This window comes from Manacus vitellinus, unplaced genomic scaffold (assembly GCF_001715985.3).
Source record: "Manacus vitellinus isolate BGI_N305 unplaced genomic scaffold, ASM171598v3 scaffold_36_pilon, whole genome shotgun sequence".
In the NCBI taxonomy this organism is placed as follows: domain Eukaryota; kingdom Metazoa; phylum Chordata; class Aves; order Passeriformes; family Pipridae; genus Manacus; species Manacus vitellinus.
In genome coordinates this window covers 7,857,657-7,882,284 of record NW_021940508.1, presented here as the reverse complement: position 1 = coordinate 7,882,284, position 24,628 = coordinate 7,857,657, and the positions used below count along the sequence as shown (strand labels likewise).

Sequence of the window (24,628 nt, the reverse complement as noted above, 5' to 3'; positions counted from 1 at the left end):
TGTGTGTATATATATATATACATGCACCCTTACAGGCATTTTTCTTTAATTATTATCCTCTTACCTTTTAATGAAAAAATTCAAGTACAGAGTCACTATTGCTAACAAGAAACACCTAAAACACCATTCATTTGTATTTTTCAATCTACTGTATCTTTAGAAAAACAAGTCGCTTCAGGAATTATGTAGCAATGACTCCAAGACACAAAGTCCAAAATCAAAAGGTTCATCCAAACTCAAGTTCTGTTTTCCATTCTTTCCTTGAGCAACTGCTGTTGCCTGACATGGGGGACAGGTTTTAAGTGAGGCAGTGCTTTGGTTTGACTCTACATACAGTATTTAAATTGCATAATATTAACTCAACCAATTGGAACTGCAGAGTATCTGCCCCATAACTCATCCAGAGGTCTTTAAATGTCTCCTTGAAAGGTGACTGAAACTGGTTCTTAAACATTTACACTGACAAAAGTTATACCTTACATTCCACATCAAGAATGTGACTTACTCTATGCCACTCCATGCAGTATGCAATAAACCAAATGAACATTGAACAAAGGCAAACAAAATAAAGACATAAAACACATGTATGGTCTGATGCTCAAAAAAGGGATATCAATGTAGCTGGCATGATTGAAGCAAACCCTTTGAAACACAAAGCTGTGTATATACCACAGAAACTTGGGACAGCAGCTGCTCTGCCATTAGGAGGCAGCCCAGAGCTCATACTTTGCAATAAGAACCAACTTGTTCTCTTCCAAAACTCTCTCCTAATTCTAGTTCACATCAGAGGAGACGACTCTGGTGCCTGATAGTCCCATACAGAATCACCCTTACACCTGTCCTTTCCCCAAAAGCGAACCCTGTGTTTATCACAACTCCTACTGTACCTGCTTAACTGGGAGAGTGAGCTGCTGGCCAGATCACTGGACTGAGGCAAGCTGGGCAACGCTGCCACGTGCTGCGGTGCTGAAGGCAGGAGCGAGGCTGTGGTGGACACCACACTGGGCAGAGAACCAGCTGAGGGTAGTGAGGGAGAAGGCTCTGTCTTAGGTGCTGGAACTGATGAAGTAGCTGCAACAAGTTAAAAAGAGGCATTCGAAGAAAAATTCCAGCATACCTGACATCCCAGACTGGACTCAGGAACACAGTAGTATTCCCCCTTGGTTTATAAAAACCAGACTGTTAAGAACTGGTAACCATATCAAGCAATTTGGTTTTTAAGAAAATTTAAACAGCAACTGAAGTACCTTTTGTTCCTTTTAAGCTCTTTACTTACAATAGATTTACAATTTTCACTGCTACCCACATAGTAAACTAGTCATCTTCACCTCACCTGTCACTATCTGGATTATTAGCTTTTGCTCACAAGTAATTTCTAAATTCCTTGATTTTGGTTCGGCAAACACAAGTCATTTGTGCCTTTTCAAGGCACTGTACAAATCTAGTTTTAGCTACAGCTCTGTTTCTTCATTCTAGCCCACAGCACCCTTGGTGATCGAGGCACTCAGCCACCAATAAAACTCAGAAAGCAGTTGAGCCCTGCCTTCTGCTGGGCCATGCTTTCATACCACACCAGAGACCATTCCTCAGTGGATCATCGTGACCTTGCAAGGCATGTGAAGACATTTTCAGACTGGTCACCAAAGAAAAGTCAAATACACACTTGGAAGTTACACATCAGTTTGTTTAATTTATTGGTTTGATTTCCTAGCTAAATGACCCAAGTCAGGTTGCTGGGTTGCAATGCAAACAGAAATCAAGAGGTCTTTGCTTTGGCAATAAGTATGACAGAAAATTGAGTTCCAAGTGATAAACATAGTTGTGAAGGCAGCAACTATGTCACCTGATACTTCCCAGCAATATTTACACTAAAAAAGGAGTAGATAACGTCTAAAACTCTCAATAGATTTAAAGTAGTTTAAGTTTTTGAAGTTTAAGTTGATGCCCTCAATTCAAGGGATGGAATCACCATCTTAAGACCCCTTACAAGATGCCTGAACACAATGTGCAAGACAAAGAAAACCAGGAGACGAGTAGGATGTCAGAGTTATAACACGTCACTCAGGCTCTGAACTAAGGGTTTAGGAAACAGGAGATCTGGATATTTAGGGAGAACAACAGTTGAGAGATGAACAACAAAGAACATTATAGCAACATACAGAAGGGAAAAGTTCAGTACTTTCAATAGTTAAGAGAGAAATTCAATATCACTTGGAGGCATGAAACAGACTTAATGAAAGAAGACTGATTCCAATTTATATGCTTGAAATACAGAAAAATGTAGAAAGGTACTCAAAAGAGAACTTGCACAGGAAAAGAGACTAATAAAGCCATTACAGAACAGTTTCAAAAATATTAGGAATTCCCAGATCTTTCTTTTCTGTAGCAAAAAGACGAGTCCTGTAGTGAATTTCATAAATTGTTTATTAATTCTGTACAGGAAAGTAAGAAAGTTTTCCACTTGAAAAGTTGTCTTTATATATGTCAGTCTTTTACATGGTGACTCTTTGAACTTGGCACTAACAAAACACCATCCCACTAATGATGCACCTGAAGAGGTGTTTAAGAGGAGGTTGGACCTAAAATTGAAGTGCTGGAATTCCAAAAGATGCTAATGAACACTGCTGTCCTTGAAAACTTCCACAGAGCAGCACATAAAGGTCAGAAGAGTGAACACTATACCTAAATTATTTTAACTCCAGCAAGAGAGCTGTAAGGGTGCTACAGGTCACTACTACATTAGAAACAGGCCAAGATGGATAAACAGTAACACCCGTACCAGAGTCAGTACTGAGGTACTGTTTCAAGGCATCCAGGTACCAGCAGAGGGAATGTGTCCTTCACCCTTATCCCCCATGGGCTTCTAACAGGGCACGGGTGGCACCATACCCAGTGAGAGGTGCACTCAAAGAATGTGACTTTGTTTCATTACAGCTAAATACTAGTCACAGCTTCCCAACTGAGAACTGGGAGAACTGCTAAGAAATTTTATATTAATTTTTAATTTCGTATTTTTATTTTAAATTAAATAATTTCTGGCAGCCAAATTCAAAAGAAAAAGCAGCAGCAACACAGCTTCTCTAATTCTGAGGCTGGTTAGGTTTGTAGATTTAATAGAGCTGCTTTCACACTTCAATTTTAGTCAAGAAGCAAGCAGTATATCCTGTGCAAGCACAAAACAAACTCAAATAGGTCAACCATAAATTAGTCATGGAGAACAATATAAAACCTTAAGCCTGATGTCACTGCTACACCTGTGTACCCAGCAAGTAGTAATGAAAGATCAGAAAGTACTGTGCACAACCAAGCTTTGTAAACTTACTGTCAAGAGTTGCCTGTGTTCTAACACCGCTGTGCCCGTTCTGTAAGCAAAGGAGAAACGAATGAATAAATCATCTTAGAGGTACATTCCATTTTCAGACTGAATCACACATCCAACATGCTTCATGCAAAATTCTATATTCATTCTAAATTGAACGACAAGGCAGAAAATTAAATTTTTATTGCCTTTAACAAAACCACATAATAAAGTTGTCTCAAGTGCAAGGTGTCCTCAACACACAGAATCCCATCCACTGCCCATAATGCACCCATCAGCAGCAGACCTTCCCATGTACTGTATATGACATAAACTTCAGGTTCACACCAATATGAAAGAAAGAATTGCATTAACATATAGGAAATGGTTGTGCTTTTGATCTAATGCAACTCACAATTTTAACTATCCAAGTTACACAGAGACGCCAATTTTTTTCCATTGAAAGATAAGACTTGAGAAGCACCAGTTGTGTTTTGGGTAACGCTGGAGTACAGAAGTGGATAGTCTATGCTTGATCCTCACCAGTACATACGAGCTAGTGCAGAAGACAAGTGTGACTGAGCCAACACATAACAAAGGCCAGAAGTAAATAAACTTACAAACTCTCACAAGTTGCTTAAACATTTAATAAATTAAGTCCTCTTAAAACAAACCTACGTTCCATATACATAGAGAGTAGATGTTTTTGAATCTCCCAAGAGAGATTCTCTCTGTCCTGTATTAGACCTCTCCTTATGCTTATTAAAATAACACATGTAATTAAATCCCACTGGTGTTCAAATCCAACAGAAAAGTAATGCTGGAGGGGCCAAAAAAAGTTTGGGATCCATTTGCTAGGTGCCATATAAAGTTAATAAATAATACACCTTTGGATAGAAATAGTCAAGTTATGGCAAAATACCATGACTAATATTTACGTAGAAATAGTTCTGCCTTTAAAAGCTAAGCTTTAGGGAAGGAAACTCAAATAGAATCTTATGTGTTAATAAAAAAAAAAAAAAAAAGGTCGAAAGAAAATTTAAGATGCCAAAAGCCACAAAATCCGAGGGTCTTATATCCCAAACACAGTATTGCCAAAACCAACTACACACTAGGAGAAGCAAAAACAAGTAAGTGGTTGGGCTCGGGAAACCAAAAATACCACTTGGCTTGGTTAAGACATTAACACACCAGTGTAATGCAAGCCTAACACAGGTAAGAACATTTCCCCTTTTTCAAGACATTATTTCTGAACTGGACTCACCGTAACTGCCACAGGAGTTGGTTCTGACGGAGCCATGGAGCTTTGGTACGCTATCCTACCATGCACAGAAGTCTGGTCATAGGAGGAAGTTGTTACTGGGCTAGTGCTCTGGGATGAGCAGGTCAGACTGGAAGAGCTGATGGCAGAGGTTGTGTAGGTGGACTCCTGTACTGTATTGGATATTGGCAAAGAGGTATTCAAAGGATCACTGGAAAAAGTAAAAATTATTTATCATCTTGGTAAGTATCTCAAATACCCTCGTGAAAGTATCAGCTCCTACACAGTTATCCAGAACTACCTTAGACATGCAGACAAATCTACATTATTTATACTAGACAATGTAATACTTTTTTTAGAATCGTGTAATATGCTTTGGTCCCTGCTAATCACTGCTTCAAAACATCAGCTACACTAAGCACCTCCTCATTCCAGCCCAACCAAAACAAGAGTTTACACATAAGCACTTTTGGTCATGTTATTTCCACTTTCTCAAAAGATAAATTAATATTCATAATCTCTCTTTTTTAAACAAGCAGAGAGATGAAGTCTGGTATATAATGAGAAACACACAGTCTCTTTACATTAGAATTCTAATGTTGCAGATAGAATTATGCAAAGAGAAAAAAATACTTAAAAATACGCAGGAATGTTCTAGTTTCCAAATAGTTTAAATCATGTATAAAACTAGAAATTAATGTGAAATTTTATTTTTATTAATATTTCTGAACTAACTTCAGGAAGCTTTTAACTGATGCCAATTTTTGAATAAGGATGAAAAAATGAGTTACTGGCACGTTGGCACACATCATTGGCTATTTTAGCATTTCAATAAGAGCTGTGGCATACTGACAGACTGGCTTCTTTTCTGATCCCATAGGAGCATCAGATCTGTAATCTGATGCCAATCTACTGATACACCTATATGGTACAAAGGTCAATTCTCCTGGATCAAACAGAGAAAAATGTGGGTTGTGAGGAACAAACCCTCAAACAAATCTGAAAATCAGAGCAACTAAACGTGAGAAAGCATTTCTATAAAGGGTAGCTTATTATAAGGTTATTTATATTCATGTCATCTCCATCTTCACATCCACCCAATCCAGGGAGATTTTGATTATCACTAGAGAAGAAATTTCTCATTTTAAGATGCAATCCACAGAAAACACTTAGCATTACAATTCATCGCATTTTCCCCTCCCATTACATTGTAACCATGTCTTGACGTTTTTGGCACAAACTTGACCCCCTCGAGAAGACAAATGCAGGAGGGGAACTCACACATACTTCACAGATTTTGAGTATAAGCTATTGTTGGTCGCCTGGCTGGTATTCTCACTGCTTGAAGTTGATCCAAACTCTGGGAGTGTAGGCTCTGATCCAAACTCAAGAGCTCCAAACTGAACATTTAACCCTGTCACATCTGCTGATCCAGGCATCTCCACTGCAGAGGCAGGAATCTTAAAGGAAGAAGAAAAATCATGAAACCTTTGCATGCACTGTCTCATTTAATAATATCAGCAACTGACACCCTCTCCTCTCTTTAGCTACAGTCTTTTCAGTTACTGCCTCAGCCTATGCTGCTAACTAAAACTGTGACAATAGTTTATACTACATAAAGTAACTACATCTCTGCAACCTGGAATTAATTCATTGATTCTGCCCTCATCTGGAGCTGAAAGAGTAAACCATACTATTCTATAGTACATAAGTATCATCTGTGTACATCCCTCCCCCTCAGACAATATTCATATTGTGGCTATTAAGTCAATCTAAAAATCACTCAGTCATTTTCCACACAGAGCAAAACAGATGTGTGCTTGGAAAAGACATCACCACTCTATTTTGGATGTAATGACTTAGGATTTCCTGCTTTATAAACATATAATATACCAAGGTCTTTGCTCTCCTTTTCCCCAGCAATTTATATACAATATATACTGAACAGAATCATAGTATCATTTACATTGGAAAAGACAATCATTAAGATCGAGTCCAACTACTAAACCCAGCACTGCCAAGTCCTAAACCATGTCCCTAAGCAGGACACCTTCACATCTTTTAAACACTTCCAGGGATGGTGACTCCACCACTTCCCTGTAGAGCCTATGCCAGTACTTGACAATCCTCTCAGTGATGACATTTTTCCTAATATCCAATCTAAACCTCCCCTGTGGCAACTTGAGGACAATTCTTCTTGTCCTATCACTTACTACTTGGGAGAAGAGACCAACTCCCACCTGGCTACAACCTCCTTTCAGGCAATTGTAGAGAGCTATAAGGTTCCCCCCTGAGCCTCCTTTTCTCCAGGATAAACACCTCCAGCTTCACCAGCTGCTCCTTGTAGGATTTGTGCTCAAGACTCTTCCCCAGCTCCATTGCCCTCCCTCTGGACTCACTGCAGCACCTCAACATCTTTCTTGTCATGAGGGGCCCAGAACTGAAAACAGCACTCAAGGTGTGGCCTCACCAGTGCCCAGTACACGTGACAGTCACTGCCCTGGTCCTGCTGCCCACACTTGTATTGCTAATACAAATTCTTCTGTGTTTTTATATTTACTAAGCACAAGTCACCATCCAATTACCCACCTTGGATGCTGGAGTTATCCTCCGTTTTGGTGGTTTTATCTGTTTTTGCTGGGTTTGATGGGCAGTCACTGCCTGGTTATCCATAGATATAGTGGGAAGCTGCAATATTTTGCTAACAGCTGTAGAGGTGTCTACTGGTGATGGCTCTCGGAGTTTTACCTGGGAGGAGGAGGACTCCAGCCCAGGAGGAGGAACAGGAACCACCTGTATTTGTTGTTGCTGTCGCTGGGTCAGCTGGCTCAGAACTGGGGATGGTTCAGGCTGGGATTTAAAGTCTGGTCAGTGTTGGGAAAAAGAAATATCAAAATTAAAGCACCGAACTCTGCTCTTCACTGTTCTACTCTTTATGGAAGAATCTGGGTGACCTGACATGCTCAACGGTTACGATTTTATAGCATGTGCAAGTCTCTTTCAGAGATCACACAAGTTTCACATTGAACATTACCACTGTAACTATAACAACAATACTTGATATCCTCTACTCTAAATATAAACAACTGTGGGCAAGTATTATTTAGCTTTCCCCCAAAAATATGAAAACAAACCTATCTACACAATCCTCAAAAACTGTTATGGATTATTTTAATCAAACACTGCAAGTTTCACTGTAATTAACTGTGCTGATAAAATTGATTACTTCCAAGAGGTAAAAAGTTGCGATTTAGAACTATTGTGAGTTAGGATTCCCTGTCCTTACAAAGGAGGAGATTTTCAAAACAAATAGAAAGTCATCTACCATCCCATAATGGCTGAGAGTCAGAGGTGCTGGACATTTACAAGTTTTTCCCAAGTCTTCCCATTTCATATTTTTCAGATGCTGAAAGCCATGAAGTGGCCCAGAGCACTGGTCAACAACCATAACAGATCTATAGCATTTGCAGTATGCAGGTTTTTGTTTTTTTTGGTTGGCACAGTCCTTTAGAAAGCAACTTAAAATGTACATAAACTTTTTTTTTCCAGAATTTCTGCCTGTCAAAGATAGTAATTGCTACAAAGTTGGTTGGTTATCTATACATAAACATGTACACATACACATGAGAGATAGAAGAGCTACCTTCTCACAGTGAGAATACTGCTAGGAACAACACTGCAAAACCCAAGTTTCCATCATTTTCACTGTTTGTACAATTTTATTAAATTACATGAAAAATTCATACAATTATGAATAGACAAAACAAGTAACCTGAATCATTCTCAGCACGCTAGGGAAAAAAGTACTGAGATGTGCATTATGAAGAGATTATACAGTACTCATTCAAAATTCATGTAACGGTTAGAAGAGAAAATTTGGGGGGAAAAGAAATGGCAAAAACACAATACAACTTTACGCTCAGCTAGAAGCAGCAGAGGTACAATGAAAATAAGTCTTTTCCAGTCTTTGTTGAAAACTAGTCACAACAAAGTTCCATTTAAATATTCAAGCACACTAAATCAAAGATGTCATTACATGGAAGGCTCAATAACTTCAAAGATGTAATGACATTTATGGATAGGCTTAAGCCTATCAATACTTAGTTTGTGATATACTGGTGGTGTCTATTACCAGCAACTAAGTGTAACTCTTACAATGTTGTAAGTAATTGTATTAGTTAGATTACATTTTTTAGAAGAAGTCTTTTGTTAAAGCCATTTTAAACTGTCACTGTCATTAAGACATATTTCCAGGCTAATAGAGAAAGAGGAAAAAAGCTATGCCAAGGCACTTACCTAACTGACTGAGGACTGAGGACTGAGTAATAGGTGGTTTTAGATCCCAGGATGATGCTGCAGCTGTGCTAGTGGTGGCAGAATTACTGTTGTTTTGTTGAGAGGTAAACTGACCCAATCCTGGAGATTTCAACTGGTCCAAGATTTGGGAACCAGTAGAGTTTGCCAGTTTAGAGGATCTGAGTTCTCCAAAGCCAGAACAAAGAACTGCAGACTACCAGAAGACAAAAAAGAAGAGGGGAAGAAGTGAATTTTTTAATTACTAATTGGAACATAATCACAGGGTCAATTGCTGCTATTTGGCAGCAACTAAAATCTCTTTACACCTAGATTACTACCAAATGACCAGTAAAAACTTCCACCACTGTAACTGCAATAATACTAATTTACTTGAACCCACACATCTTAAAAATAGCATATATTTACTAATAGTTGAACCGATCTTCAGACAATAAATACCCAACTTCACACCTCACAACTGACTCAGAAATAGGCATGCTTCCATAAAAAGCAGTCAAATATGTGCTTGGAAACAACCCACCAGTTTTCTGGCTTTCAGCTCTTCACTATAAACAAATTATTTTATCCTACATCAGCAAGCAACAAACACATCTGCTCTCTAATCAAAAATTAATACAATTACTTCATGTAAATATAGAAAAAACTACTTAGCAAAATGAAAAAATAATATTTGGGGGGGTGGTGAATGGAAGGAATGGAATTCTTCCTTTGCAACCTGAATTTTACAAATACCTGAACACCTCATGAAATGACCAGCACTAGAAAAGTTGTTTAACCTGAAATATTTACTTATGAACAATACTTAGAAAGCATAAGATCATTTTACCAGACTTTGAGGAGAATAAGAGTTTACAGCACTGGAGCTGCCAGTTCCTGATGCCATCTGTGTGCTGTGCTGAGAATTTGTGAATACTAAGGCTTGGCCAAAGGTCTGAGGCTGAGGAGCTTCAAATGAGTTGCCTTCTGTCTCTTGGGTAGATGTCACTGGCTTTTGAAGCAGTGTCACCAAATCAATGCTGTAAAACAAAGCGAAATTTGGCTGTAATGAACATGATCATTAAACTGCACTGGCAATACTAAAGCTGCCATCCGAGCAACAGAATTATTAATAACAGTCTTTTCCAATGTTGCTTATCCACCATACAAAAATGACAGAAGAGACTTTTTTGACAGCAAGAAACAAACACAAAACCCCCACCCCTATCTGAGTGGATGAACTAAAATATTTTCTAACATTATTTGAGGGACATCCACTGGAAGAATGGAGCAATGAACATGTGAGCATATCACCCCTAAGAAAGACAGGAATATGAACTATAGTACACCTGACATCATGCACCTTGCAAATCACATCCCTATTATATGGAAAATTCTGCTGTACTACAACAGTACTAGGATGTTTGGGACCATTAGGTTATTTAGTTTTCAGATCTCATGCTATGCCACTGCTAAAGTCTTCATCACTCAACATTAACCTGCTCTCCAGGAACCAGAGGCTAATGTAGGCAACTGATTCCACATCACCACAAGACAGGCATTTGAAAACAAAGGCAAGCAAAGGAAGGTAGCAACTGATTAATTTTTGGTTCTTGATCTTAACTTTCTACCATCAGTAAAGGTCTATAATTGTGATGTTTACAAGGAAATTCACCTTTATGCCAATGCAAACTTTCATGTTAATACATTTTTTCAGCACCATGTTCTGAACACTTTCTGCATCTAGAGGGGCAGGCCTTTCATTTTCTGGACACCAAAGCCAGAGCTTCCTTTTCAACAACAGAAAACTTTTTTTTCCAGCTACATTTGTTCCTGTCTGTAAGCAGGTCTCATGCAGAAGAAGTATTATGGTCATAAATTCGGCAAGTTTGTCTCCACTTCCATAGTAAAAAATAGTTAAACTCAGGAACTCATAAAACCAACAGTTTGCAAGCAAGGCTTTTGCAATTTTGAGATGACTTTGACCAATCTCTAACCAAGGTTTAATTCAGTGTTTTATGTGTGCAAGTTAACATTGTTTAATCAAGCAGAAGGTTTTTAAAGCATAGGGAAAACATGGAATAAGAGCTTACCTTTGCCCAGGAGTCACGTGATTCTCAGCTGGGACAGAGGAAGCAGTGAAGACTTTCGTTTCAGAAAGCTGAAAAAGAGAGAGGGGCAGAGAAGGAGGAGAGGTGTTTTAATCACACATGCTCACACTTTCCGATTGTATGCAGCATCTGCAGAAATCCCATCCTGGTCATGCACTTTCTAGATAAAAATAAATTCAAACTACCATTACAAACAGCTGTGCTGCAGCTCTGCTTAAAAAGGCAAATACACGTAGTCAAACTTCAGCAGAGTCTCCTCTACAGAATCAAGTACCAACTTAATTAAAGTGTTAGGAAATTTGATCTACTGAAAACACACACAACAGTATACCGATGTCACAACATCAGTTCGGGAAACAGTTTAACTGAAAAACACACCGTTACACAGTAATTAACATGACAGATGGTCTATCATCAGGGCGCAGGCACAACCTAGGACTCAACAGAGCAGCTCTGACAGATCTTGTTGCAGAAGGATAAGGCACTGCACTGCTCCCACTCATTTCACATATCCCTGTGTCTTACATTTCAGCTCCCAGCAGCAGCAGAGGCAGGTGTGCACTCAGGTAAGTACAGTGAACCAGCATTCATGGTTCCTTCTTGGCAGCTCTGCTTTGTGTGGCAATAACATCTCTAACTGATTGCCCTGAGAGTGCAACTTTGAAAACAGTAATAAAACGAGAAGCGTGTAATTGCTTATACCAGTGTAACAAGTCAGACCACCCACAGAAGAAAACTGCACTGTTTTCCCCATGCTGTTACAGTATAGATAGATATTCGCCCAGGAACCTGGGGAAGTGAAGTTGGCTGGTTAAGGTTTGGGCTTGATTTGTAGGGGGGTTGGTTTTTTGCTGTGTGGTTTTTTAATAATTTTCTTATTTAAAAAGCAGCTACAACTTCCTAGGGCTAATTCATTTCCATTGACAGGAGTACTTGTAAACGAGAATAGGTCTTAAACCAGTATAGGTTAGGTTGAGCAAGACAGAGGTATCCACGTACAACGTTAATACTTTAAATTTCATTTGCACAAAATCACCTTTAATTCCTTTGGTGTGGCCTTATCTTTAGATTGAAGAATACCAGACCTACTCAAACACTCACAAAGAACACCTTTAAAATGTGCTGTTTAACTACAGCTTTTCCAGGAAATGATGCATTTTTAATTGCATACATTGCTAGCAGCCCAGTTAAAGGACATCACACACATAAGCCAATTTCACCTGCAATCCCACAGGCAGCTCCACTGAAAGCACGTGTATCACTGAATATGGACATTTGATAGGGATTCTCCTATGAAACACTGCTGATTTAGGAAGGGCACAGAAGGGCTGTCTGGGAGTAATTACCACTCAGAGGCCAAGCACAAATGTTTCACTTACTCTCCCAGCACCCATTTACATCCTACACACGAGGTCATGAAAAAATTAGTACCACCACAGTTCTTCCCTAAGTTTCTTTCCCTTCCCTTGCTGCCAACACAACACACTTTAATCCCTCATTTCTGGAACACAACTGTGTCCTGAGTATAATGCTGCCAGCCCACTGGCTGGCACTGTGTACTGACCAAAACCAACAAAGCAGATTCAGCTTAAGCATATTTGCCATTAAAAAGGCTGCTCCTCTATTGTTCAGCGCTTTCCCCATTGTATGTGTTCTTCCAGAACGATGTGTACTGTACTTCCTCTGGTGTTATGGACTCCATTATATGGCACAAGGAGGTCAGCCAATGGCACAAGCAGCAGCCTGTGGTCTGCAACCCCTTGGTTAAATATTAAATTCTTTGTAATGTCAACCGTTTCTTACACTCACACAAGGCAGGATAAGACTAACCACGGACAAAACACTGAATAATCCCAAAAACTAAGCAAATTAAGGAGCCTGAGGATGTTTGTGACAAGGCAAAAGCATGTTTGATGTGTAAGAGAGGAAATGTTCCCTATAAGTGAACCAGCATGCAAACAGAAGTGTCCAGCCACCAGCTCAGCTACACTGAGATTTACAAGACACTCTGCAGCGAACTCACTGCCACAAGCTCCAATCAAGCACTTAATTCACAACTTTGCTGGGATTACAGCATTTCTCAAAACACATATTTTGTGTTGCAATTTTATTACGCAGATGTATTTAATATTTCTTAGAAGTAGCATTTTCAGCTCCCAACCACGTCATTATGCTCACTGCACACTACACTCACAAATCTTTCACTGAGGCTCTGGCATGTTCCCAGAACTGAACGAACAGTCGTGAACCATGTGCAGTGCTGGCCTCACAAGGGTATCTCCTCCATCTGCAGTGAAATGTCCGTCCTTTCCAGCTCCTGTTCCTGTGATAAAATCTTTCTCCAGTCACCAGACAACATATTTAACAGTTAGCTAACATCTCCTATAGCAGGAGAACAGGAATGGTGAGGAGAATAGGTAAATATACTCCAATATCCTCACAGAAACTCAACATAAGCAAATCAGAAATAAAAAACTCTTATTGCTGTTTTGATATGATGTACTGAAGTTTAAAGATACTAAAACAAGTTCTCATGCTGCCTTCTCATACAGGAAACACTCTCACCAAAACACACTCCTCCTCTTTCTTTTTTTTTCTTTTTTGTTTAAAGTGTTGCTGTTGTTTCAAATAAAAAGTACAACTACCAGTATTGTACAGAAAATGTTTGCCTTCATCCACCTTCCAGTAATTAGTATGTATTCTATTTCTGTCCTTTGGATAGTTTCTGTAGTTAGACTTGACTTTCTTTAGCCAGGAGAATATGATCACAATTTTAAGAGGAACACCCAGAGCCATCTACAGTATATCAACATTTGTCTGATCTTTTACTGTCCATGCCCTGAATATCCCACTAACAAAATACAACCTCCTGTTTTCGCTGCAAGCAGTTTCCACTCTATTTAATAGCATGCTGACAACCTATTATATTTGCCCAATACTCACTACTAAAGATAAATACCAGGCAGGATTATTTGATCACAAAGATCTAATTCTTCTAATGTCAAATGACGTCAAATTTCACTTACCTGCTCACAACTGATACCTGACTAGAGAACACCACATTTAAACATAAATATTCTTCAGAAAAACACCTGTTCTTTCCCTTTGGAGAGCAAAAATATCAGCTTTCAGGTTCTTTTAATCATTAGTCATGTTACTGAATTGCTTGCTATACACTTCAATGTATCCATTTTCCAGCCACAAGTTCATATTATGCTTTTGCTAGATTAAAGCCAGAGCCCATTATATACTCCTAAAGTAACCTTTTCAGATCCAGTAAACTAAAAATCTCCCTTCTCAAGGACCTTTTCTATCAATAAGTAATTTTCAGCTCTTATACACCATTTTTCTTCTGTAAAAGCAGTGAGAAATTGGATGTAGTACATAAGAATCGAGTTCAGGAGAGCCCACGTACAGAAATATAAATCACGATTGATTAAGAGACAGGGAAGAGAGAGTACAATAGGGGCTTTTTGATACAGCATCAGCTCTTAAAGAAATCATGCTGAGCTGTTCTTTCTTCATCATCCACTACAAACCCGAAAATTTTTCAGTTGCTCCTTTCCAGACACCAGTCCCTTGTTCTGGAGGTGTGTCTTCATTCTTATAAACAAATGGGCACTTGGTTATACTACAGCATTTTTTATTTCAACAGGTCAAGTCTTGCAGAGGTTCAAACTTCTCTGCATGACTGGCTTACTTTTAAATGCTATTCCAATTAATTTTGGATTTCCAACAGATTTCATTCAGCAATGATTTTATTTTTACTTCCAAATCATTGACAGAGGCACTCGATGGCATCTGGTTCAGGACTGGATTTTTTCAACAGTCCTCCTAGAAAAGCCCACATTCAATAAGGGTCCTCCTGTAAAAGATATTTTGTCAAAATTTGAAAGGAAGATTTCAATCTGCTTAATGTGTTTTGTGATAGAATGCAATTATTTTTAGAGCACAAGACTTAGATCCAGTCTCTTACAAGGACATACACTATCCTTACAGTTAACTCATAATTTGCTTAAAAGACCAAGATCAGGTTGATTTGAAGGGGAACCATTTTCCACAAAACAACATTTAAGGGCACAAGCTGTATTTTTATGCACTTTTTTTAATTTTTAAATCAAATTGGTCTGTTTTTCCTTTTTGCATATTTTGGGCTAACGTATCCTCAGCTTGACAATTCATTCACTCTTCCTGAACATCAGCACATGAACAACTTTCTCCTAGGTTACAGGAACTTTTCCAGGATTCTAAAATTAATAAAAATTAACAATGGGCTAGAGATGTCAAGATTTATGTGCAAATTACTCAGTTTTAATAACTAATTAAAAAAATCCTATCCATACCAAGTCACCATTGCTCAACACCCCTCCCATACTACAAGTGCTGTATTGTACCAGCACCAAACAGGGATGAGAACAACCCATAAATTTCCACCATCCTTAGCCATTAGTCCATTTCTAGCACATACTGCAGAAACTGAGGACAGGTTTAAAAAATATATCAGCTTTTCATGGCATTAATAGATATAGATACAGAAAACCAACTGATTTTAGAGTTTCTTGCAATTTTCTCAAAAGACACATCCCTCATTAGGTAAGGATGGAGTTTTTGTATCTGTTACATGAAACATTCACACATTTCTAGGGATAACACTGACATGCCACCCTAAAGGAGGAGGCAAAAGGGATGATTTCAGAGACAATCTCTCACTCTTATGAAAACAAATTTGAAATAATGAGTATTCCTATAAAAGACAGAAGACTTCTTATGAGCTTTCCCTTTCCATATTTCTTGACACTCATTTGTTTTTTGAACTGCTTAAGCTTTAATACAACAACTGAAAACTGAGCATCACAAATGAGATGATTACAAATGCCAAAACACATCTCACCTGATAAAGAATGATAACCAAAACTGTGGTAGTACTTTAGACAACACATCATGAATGAAACAACAGGAATTAAGCAATTAAGTGTTAACTTTAGCATACTACTAGCGCCTTTTTTTTCAATATTATGAACATGAAGTGAGCCAAGTGGAACAATTTACAGATTTCAAACAAAAAGCATCAAATGAGAAGTTTAAAGTGGACAGTAAGCTTCAGCAGTTAATTACATAAAAAGTCTTGTGATAATATGTCTTTAAAACTCTATACAATAGGAGGCAGAAGTATGCAGTTATCACCCATCAGCATTGGGCAGTGGAGAACTGCAATTCACAAATAATTAACTTGGAATAAACCTTAAATTTTTTAAATCTATGTACTGTCCACCCAGCAAAAATCAATGTCTACTTCTTGATACAATTTTACTTAAAAAATAAGTGTATCTAAATATTTATATTATAAACAGGAATTACAGTGAGAAACACAGTAAGAAATACCACTGCATGCATACAGAAAAGTATTACTTTAAACATTTGGTTTTTGGAAACAACACAGAAACTTTGAAAAGAGTAAATGATCAACTGGTATATCCAACAAGGTGCACTTACATCTTCATTCCAGTCTTCTGCTGTCCATTCTTCTATTGAGTTTTTCCATGCTCCTATTATAATTGGGGAAGGAAAAAAACAGGTGCAAGTTAAAAGCACAGCATTGTGTCTCAACTCTTCTGCTTTATAAGCAATCCTGCTTCCGTTATAGCGGAACCCCAAACAAGGAGATAGTGGTTGGAAATGTATTTGGGAACACGGCTGGAAGTCCTAGAAAATTGGTCTGGAGAATTAAAATTCTGGGAGGGAAACACCACCACTCCCTCATCCCCTGTCCCTAATTTCTGATTTCAGGAATTTCTTAGCCACTATAGCGCCAGATTTAATTTGCATGAACACGTCACACATGTCTGCACCCAGTGATTAATTCAAACCATTAGAAGAATTTTCTCCCATGTGCCCAGCAATGGTGAGAGGTTACCCAACCCTCCCACAGGATCTCCCAGTTTCATGCACAAATTCATACAGAGCCTGAACAAAACACAACCACAACACCTGCTCCAACATCCACAACTCTACTGTACACAAATTCAATTTCAAGGCCCAAGCTATGCCTCCGGAGGCTCCTTTCCAACCTTTTAACTCTCTCCTCAGAGCAGAACTCCAATCCCTCAATGTTATTTTAAAACATGTACAATTCTTATAATGGCAGCAAAAAAGTCTTTAAGTTTCCACTATAGCTACAAACACTTCTTCCTGTAGCTTAAGGCAGAGTTTATTTGGCGAACACTGGAGCACAGCACACAGTCCACAGCCTGCAGAAACAGGAGAACTACAAGAAACAACCCTGTGGATGAAAGAACCTGATCCCTTCCCTTAGGAAACAGCAGGCACAGACATGCAAGAACAATAAAGGGACTGAAGGCCCACCAGTGAAAGCACAAGAGAGGTTATCCCACGAACAACCAGAGCCTTTGTTTAAAGTACACAACCACAAGTAAAGAAAACACGAGCACCAATGTTACTGCCACCGGCACTCTTGATCAAGTACAAAAGCAAAAGAACTGGCTGTTTCAATCACCTCCTTTCACTTAATCAGGAACCCTCTGAGACACATTAATCAAGACACAATCCCACCCTGAACACCGCATCAAATCCACCTTGTACCAATGCCACCACTGCCTTAGTATTTTCTTCTGTACACCTCAAAAAACAAGCGGTTTGTGGCAGAGGAGGGTTGGACCTCACTAATCCAGTGAGGAGATCAGGTCGACCACAAAGTTACATATGGTGGGGAGAAGAGAAGGGGTTTTTATACCTTAGAATCCAAAACTATTTGGCATGTCCTGAGCAAGGTAACATCTGCTCTGTGGGGCAACATAAGAGTTTCAGAGACTGAGATATCCTGTGCTCACATTTTAGCAAACAGCCCCTAATCAGGATGGTGTTACACGCTGGTAACTAATAACCACACCTGAGTACAGCACTACAATGCCTCAAATTTCTAGACTAATCCACACATTTCTATAGAAATTCTGAAAAGGAGAAAAAGCCCAATGAGCAGTAGTTTTTAGAGAAACAGTCCATTTTCTTTCCTTTCCACTGACCAGCACAAAATCCCTTCCTTGATATTTCTTTAAAGAAATAGATCCTGGTATTTGCCCTGCTTGTACTTATCTCCCATCAGTGACTGCAAGGCCTGCCCCTAGAAGACAAACCTTGTGCTGGTGTCAGACCACTAACGACAGAGCTTGGAGTCTAATGAAATAATCACAAAAAGAGCTCAGACAAATCAAGTCCAACTCTTGAGCATTCCCCACCACCTCTGGGAAACTGAACCTGCTTGGAATAATACTTGTGATGTTTTCCTGACATTCAATTTAAAGATTTATCTGTTGCTCCTACTTAGGAGTTCTGAGCATCTACTCTTTTTAAATACCAAGCACAACTCTTCACCCTTTTATTAGTTTACCCAAGCTGCCAAGGTTATTACTTAAATTTATTAACACTCTTCCTTCCTAACTCAGTCCTTCCCGTGTCAATTTCACTGCTCTTCCCTGCACTAAATCCAGTTTGCTAATGTTTTCCTCCTATTGATGGGATTTCTAAGTCAAATCTTGCCACAGGCACATCAATTTCCTTTTAGTTCAAAATCCACGCTGGCATTTTTGCAATTCCATATATCCTCTTCCCAACCTTTCTACCAAGCCTTGTAAAGCATCACAATTCAACAGTTCTCTGTTTTTCACCAGAATTATGCGTTTTCAAGAATCTTTGTCATACCAGCTTCAACCTAGATGGCTCTCTGTGACTCTTCACTGCTTCTCCTTGTAACAAGTTCAGTTTTAGAAAGTTATAAAGCTAATAAAAAGTATACAAGTTTTTTGGTAAGTCTTCAGTTATTTTCCTCCAATTCCTCTCTTCCTGTCAGACTATTTACTTTTTTTCCTTTCTTTGAACAATCAGACACTGACTTTAGCCCTAAAATAAATTTATCTTGGTCTATGCTGAACTTAACGTACTAATTCTTTCTTTCTGGATTACACTCACGTTCTAGAATGACCTGAAGGTTCGTTATGACTTTTACAGAACTACAAGAAAACAAAAAAAAAACAACAACAAAATAACCCCACAAAACCACAAACCCAAATACCAACTTCCTCATAACTTCCAAGCAACACAATTCCCTTCCTCCCTCTTGACAGTTACATTATGATTTTTTTTTTTTTGTCGTTCTTCAGTTTCAGAGTCATTTAAGGCTGCTCATAACTACGATGATAAAGGAAGTTTTTTTGTGTAGTTTATGAAACTATACCAAAGTAGAGGCACCCATAAATTACCAGAACACAATGCCATTTTTATAACCTGCTTTGAGAAGTAAGCAACTCCAACATAACTTATTTATAAGAACTGCTGTGATTTTCACTCAGGATCTCCCACTGCCCTGGTACATTCCAAAGAAGGTAAGAGATGAATCATACTCTTCAGGCTTATTCCCTTTTGGATGAGGATTGGTCATTTTGTTTCTCCCCACCTGTCCTTTGTCTTTGCCTTTCATCTGCATGTTACTTCTATATAAATAAGGATGCTATATTATTTGGAATACAATCAAACTCAAACATTATGAACTGCTAAAGATTTGCCCTTTACTCTGTATTTCAACCAACAACACTTAAATTTCACCTCCACAAAACCCTGTTAGATTTTCTACTGGATTACACAATGGTGCACCTAAAACACGCTTCACTGAACCTACTGTGATTCTTCTGGCAGCAATTCAGGATATGAGGTTCTAGAGCACTTTCAGAGCACATATGACAGAAACATACGGTGTATATTTAATGAAAGTGTTGATATTTATAATTCCTCAGCACTGGCTAAAAGAGGAATTACTTAGTAAATAACTCGGAATCCACAGAGAGTTTGTATTTGCATGGTGTCTTCAGAAAACATTCTGATCAGCACATTGGGTTTGTTTCTCCAGGCAGTTGCCCTGCTATCTCCTCTTTAATGTAACTGCAGATGACAGGCAGTACTTTTTTAAGTGTCTAGTATGAGCTAATATTGTTTCCTTTCTTTTTAGATGAAATAAGAACTGGGACTGCGTAATGAGGAATAATGACAGTGATTTTCCAACCTGCTCTTCTTCTGTGTAAATTCTTACCTGGCATCCATAAAATCTACTTAAAACTTTATGGATATATATATGACTCCCACATTCAAATCTTTAGTAACTCTATATTGGGAACTTAACTGAGCCTGTTGATTTGTAACTAACATAACAGCACTGTAAATGTAGGGGGAAAAAAACCTGGAAACTAATATTTGGGATTGACAAGTCAAATCATGCTCAGCTTTGTGCAACCTACCAGTCCAGACCTTGTCTTCCACTCTTTCCCCTCTACCACTGCTTCCATCTTCCTTCCCAGTGCTCTCTTCTGCTTTAAAACTACTACCCCAGCTGCAGCCTCCTCTAAAAACCCTCAAGATGCTTTCCATCACAAGGTTGAAAGTGCTTCCCACTTGGACAAAACTAAATGATTCAATTTTAAATCCTACTCTTTTTAATGAGATTCCTTTTGGCTGGGGGACTTCTTTTAGATATTATGAGAGCTTGTGTAAAGAAGCAACACTACAAAATAAAACACTCTTCAGAGAGACATTTTTGTTTTGTCAGCTATGGTGCCTTTTCCATCTGCACTGAAAGTAAATCAAGACTAGCAAGAAAAAGATATTTAACCCCCAAAAAGAACAGTCACACTTACCAAGTTTACTTTAAATTTCCACCAACCAAGTCATTTTGTGGGAAGTTCCCACAGTGACACTCATTCATTCACATACCCTTAAGAACCATTAAACTGACAATTCACAAATGCTTTCTCGCACCTTCTTTCTCCCTACCATACTCCCTAAAAATTTCCACACATGCCTTAAGCTGTGTTACTGAATTTCAGTGAGGTTCTTGGGAACATGCACACAGCAAAAACACACTCAACATCCCAAAAGAAGTTCCACATGATGCCTTAGGATTCTTAAGATTTATAGCAAATATGGATTTTTAGTATGGCTGTATAGTCTCTAACACTTTAGAATAGCAGTTGACAGTTACCAAACCCTGTTATTATGCTTCATATCAAATTTTCTAAATTCTTCAGGTTTTATTTAATGTTCTTTTCAAGGGAAAAGACTCTAGCAAGCACATCTTGTTTGGGATATGCACCTGGACTGGAATAATATCACTGTAGCCAAAGCAACCTTGATGGCCCAGAAACCTGGGAGGAACTCCAAAGACTGAGAGGATGAGGAAGATGAGGAAGAAAGGAGTCTTGAGGCCTCCAACTCAGTTCTGGGGTGGTGTGCCAGGGGGGCATATCTGGGGAGGTCCTGGGACAGACAGTTCTCAGACTGGATGGATTAGTACTATAAAACTGTAGAACTCCTAGACACTCACATGCACTTTATGTATTTGCTGCAGCATAAAGTGCTTTATTAAAAGAACTGTTTTCTGCCTTACCTACACTAATATTGTCCAGAAAGTATTTTCTATTTTAGGCAACACGCACGTCAACTAGACCTCTGAATTTCCACCAGTCTGTTTGCTCAGCAGCACACTCCTCATGCAGACACGCTCATACTCTCACAGGGATCTGTTTACCCACACAAAGCTACTCTTATTCCTAGGCAGAATTCTTCCATTACTGAAGACTGAGGAGATGCCTACAAGTAACAGAGGTTGTCATGAGAGAAGCACACGAAGGCTACTCTGAGTTAGCAGGGAGGGTCACAAAACATTTGAGTATACTTTGGAAGTGGAGCACAAGTCGTGTTTAAGCCACAACCATAGAGCTGCTATCACTAGAAACAAACCAGTGATTCTCTATCTCTGGTCCAGTCTCCTTGTACCTTTCTTATAGGTTTTTTTTAACTAGTTAACCTTACTGCTTCTGCAATGCTTGTGACGACATACCCTGTCCCTTGCTACCAATAGCAAACAAAAATATAAGAATTCCAAGAGGAATTTTCAAGACATTAGGTGTACTCCTTATTTGAAAAACTAACATCAGTGAAAATAAAAGGTGCGTTTCTGTTTATGCTACAGTACCAAGTAATTTCAAAAGTAATTCCTTGGAAAGATGCCATATTTGGCAAGAATGATCCCATTAATAACTTAATATAGTCAAGGCCACTCTTCCACGCTGGACCAGAAGGCACTCAGAGTGACAAGACAGCTGCTTAATAAGCCATCCTAAACTCTGAGCCTGTCATTGCCTTCTCTGGTTAAGTGGGAAACAGTTCATATGAAGCTCAGAAAGCTGCATCTCAAGCAGCTCAGAGCAGAGCTCAACAGAGCACTGGCCTCCAGGATCTCCCTCCACACTTGACACAGGGGTTGATGAAAAATCACCCAAGTAGGCTTCAGCAACAAAGAGACCAGAAGAGTTACCCATTGCTGCAGTTAAAAAAAATTCTCTCCCTCAAGGGTTCTCAAGTGCCGACAAAACCATGCATTAATTACACCATCCTGACACAGGATTTCCTGTCTTCATCTCCACAGAACACAGGAAGCAGTAAGGTATCCTATTTTCCCAATCACAGATAAGCAGGTCACCCACCTCATTTCTGAATCACCACAAGAACACTGCTAAGTGGTTCCTTTCCAAACTCTCTCTGTCTCTTGCCTTTAGCTGGAGTGTGTACTTCTCACTGGAAACATCATACAGAAACACAGAGCTGCCTCTATCATCAGACAAGCCAACAGCTTTTTGGCTTCTATTCAAGTGCCTACTCGTGTTTTGTTAATTAATTCTTCTCTTCAAAGATGGCAGACCTTGGAACTCTCCTCCATCCCAGAGACTCACATCCTTACATTTCTGCGTTGCAGAGATGGGGTTTCCAGTGTCACTGAGTGAATTCATATCTGTAAACTGTTTTTCTTTTCTTTTTCTTCTTGGATATTTATACCCCATTACCTAATGCCTGTGGACCAATCACTTCTAGTAGGACTTATGCTCCTTAATTACATTAGGTGAGATCTTAAGCAGTATCTAAACAGTTCTTCACATACACGGTTCTTCCAGTGACTCTTCAAATTCCTTTGTCTCTCAAGAGTTTGTTAGTACCAGAACAAGAAAATTGCACAATGCCTTCCCTTCATTCTTACCAGAGAGACACACAAGCTCTGTGCTCTGCACATCAGCAGCAGTTTAACTATAAAAATGAACTAATATCTGTGTCACAGAAGAAGGAGTCACATTGTCAGAAGTTAAGTGAACACTAGCAGAATGATTATTTTAACTGCAATTTGCTACAGGTCTTCATTCCAGTCCTTCCACTTCTTGAAGCATCTTACCAGTTCCATCATCTGCATCATTCTGAACAGTCTCCCAAATCTCTGATTTTGTCCCAAAGCCATCAGTGGCAGAAGATTCCGTATAGTCTGCAGGATTAAATGTCCTAGAGTTTTAAAAGTTAAGAAATGGAAGAGAACACACGGGTCATTCAATGAGCACAAGTGTCATCTTTTTAGCTGAAGTTGTACTAGATTTAACATCTCAATTTCACTTCAAAAAATTTTTTTTTCTATGAGCAGACAGAGATAAAAAAGGGAGAAAAGAGAAAAGGAGAAAAAAAGTGAGGAGACTGGAAAACAAAATTCCCGTAGAGAAAGTGAACCAAAGCAATTCCTGAAAAAGCAGTTAACAGCATACCTACCCCTCCCAGTCTTACAAAGCATTAGTTTATACACACAAAAAAACCTATAAGACCCTCTCTGCTGGTAAGTTACTCAGCACATGGCTGACTGACAAGTAACCAGTATCATGTCCTTCCAGAGCACTAGACCTGCCCAGGACACCCAACGCCAAAATACACAGATGCAGCTAAAAGTGAAAAAGGATTATTGAAGAAAAGCCTCTTTTCAGTTTCTTCACCTACAAGTATGAACAAGAAGGATTATTAGTGAAGTAGAAAAAGCCTTCTGTTCATCATGACATCACTGATTTTACATGAAGTGCCATTAAAGGCAAACACTGAGTGAAAGTAGTGGAGGCTATGTTTCTATAAAGCAAGTTATTCCAGCAAAATTGAGAACAAACTTTTAAGCTGCTGAGTAACTTCTTCTCAATCATCTGTTTTAAGGTCCATGTATGTCCAAACAGTTAATGCATGAAACCTCAAAAACAGGAGGAAGTTTAGAATCTCTGCTTTCTAGTTTTATACAGAACTTGCACATTCTACATTACACTGAAATGAATCTCATTTTGAATTGGTCTAAGACTAAATACACAACACAACCTTCAGCCTCCAAGGCACTATGTGGCTGGTACCGATGGCAGGTATTGTTCTCCAAGTCTGAGATATTAACACTGAGTAAACATACATTACGTTTGTATAAGGGTGCCTAGTTAGAAATACTGGTTTAAGACAAAAATGTTCCATTCATCATCTAAGAGATTTGTCAGTTTTTGAATCCATATTGGTTTATCAAACATACAGCAATATTCATACATACAGTGGCAACATTGTCATTTAATATTGCCACTGAGTTTGATCCTTGCCAAAATCTGTGCTCTGCATATTTCTTACCCCATGCCTTGGGCTGAAAACCTCCCCGCTCCTCTCCCTCTGCCACGTCCAAACCCTAGGAGAGAAAACACCATTTAACAGCAACAGCAGAGGAGCCACCGGTCACTAGTCTGTCACATTAGAGAATGCCACGGTTGAACAAGAAAA

General features: G+C 38.9%; 1 protein-coding gene across 5 annotated transcripts in view; it reads right to left on the bottom strand.

The window, feature by feature from the left end:
* UBAP2 (ubiquitin associated protein 2) overlaps nt 1-24,628 on the bottom strand; it is a 53,417-nt gene that overhangs the window by 3,689 nt on the left and 25,100 nt on the right. For 2 of the 5 annotated variants that reach the window (XM_018077315.1, XM_018077316.1), the window contains exons 6-16: nt 24,482-24,536; nt 23,247-23,350; nt 16,457-16,509; nt 10,946-11,013; nt 9,703-9,892; nt 8,856-9,069; nt 7,149-7,423; nt 5,841-6,019; nt 4,563-4,770; nt 3,323-3,362; nt 888-1,071 (exon numbers count right to left, since the gene is read on the bottom strand). In XM_018077315.1, the coding sequence (XP_017932804.1) occupies nt 888-1,071; nt 3,323-3,362; nt 4,563-4,770; nt 5,841-6,019; nt 7,149-7,423; nt 8,856-9,069; nt 9,703-9,892; nt 10,946-11,013; nt 16,457-16,509; nt 23,247-23,350; nt 24,482-24,536 (1,570 nt within the window). The remainder of the gene's footprint in view (nt 1-887; nt 1,072-3,322; nt 3,363-4,562; nt 4,771-5,840; nt 6,020-7,148; nt 7,424-8,855; nt 9,070-9,702; nt 9,893-10,945; nt 11,014-16,456; nt 16,510-23,246; nt 23,351-24,481; nt 24,537-24,628) is intronic. The other 3 variants (XM_018077317.1, XM_008927719.2, XM_018077318.1) reach the window with 2 other exon arrangements.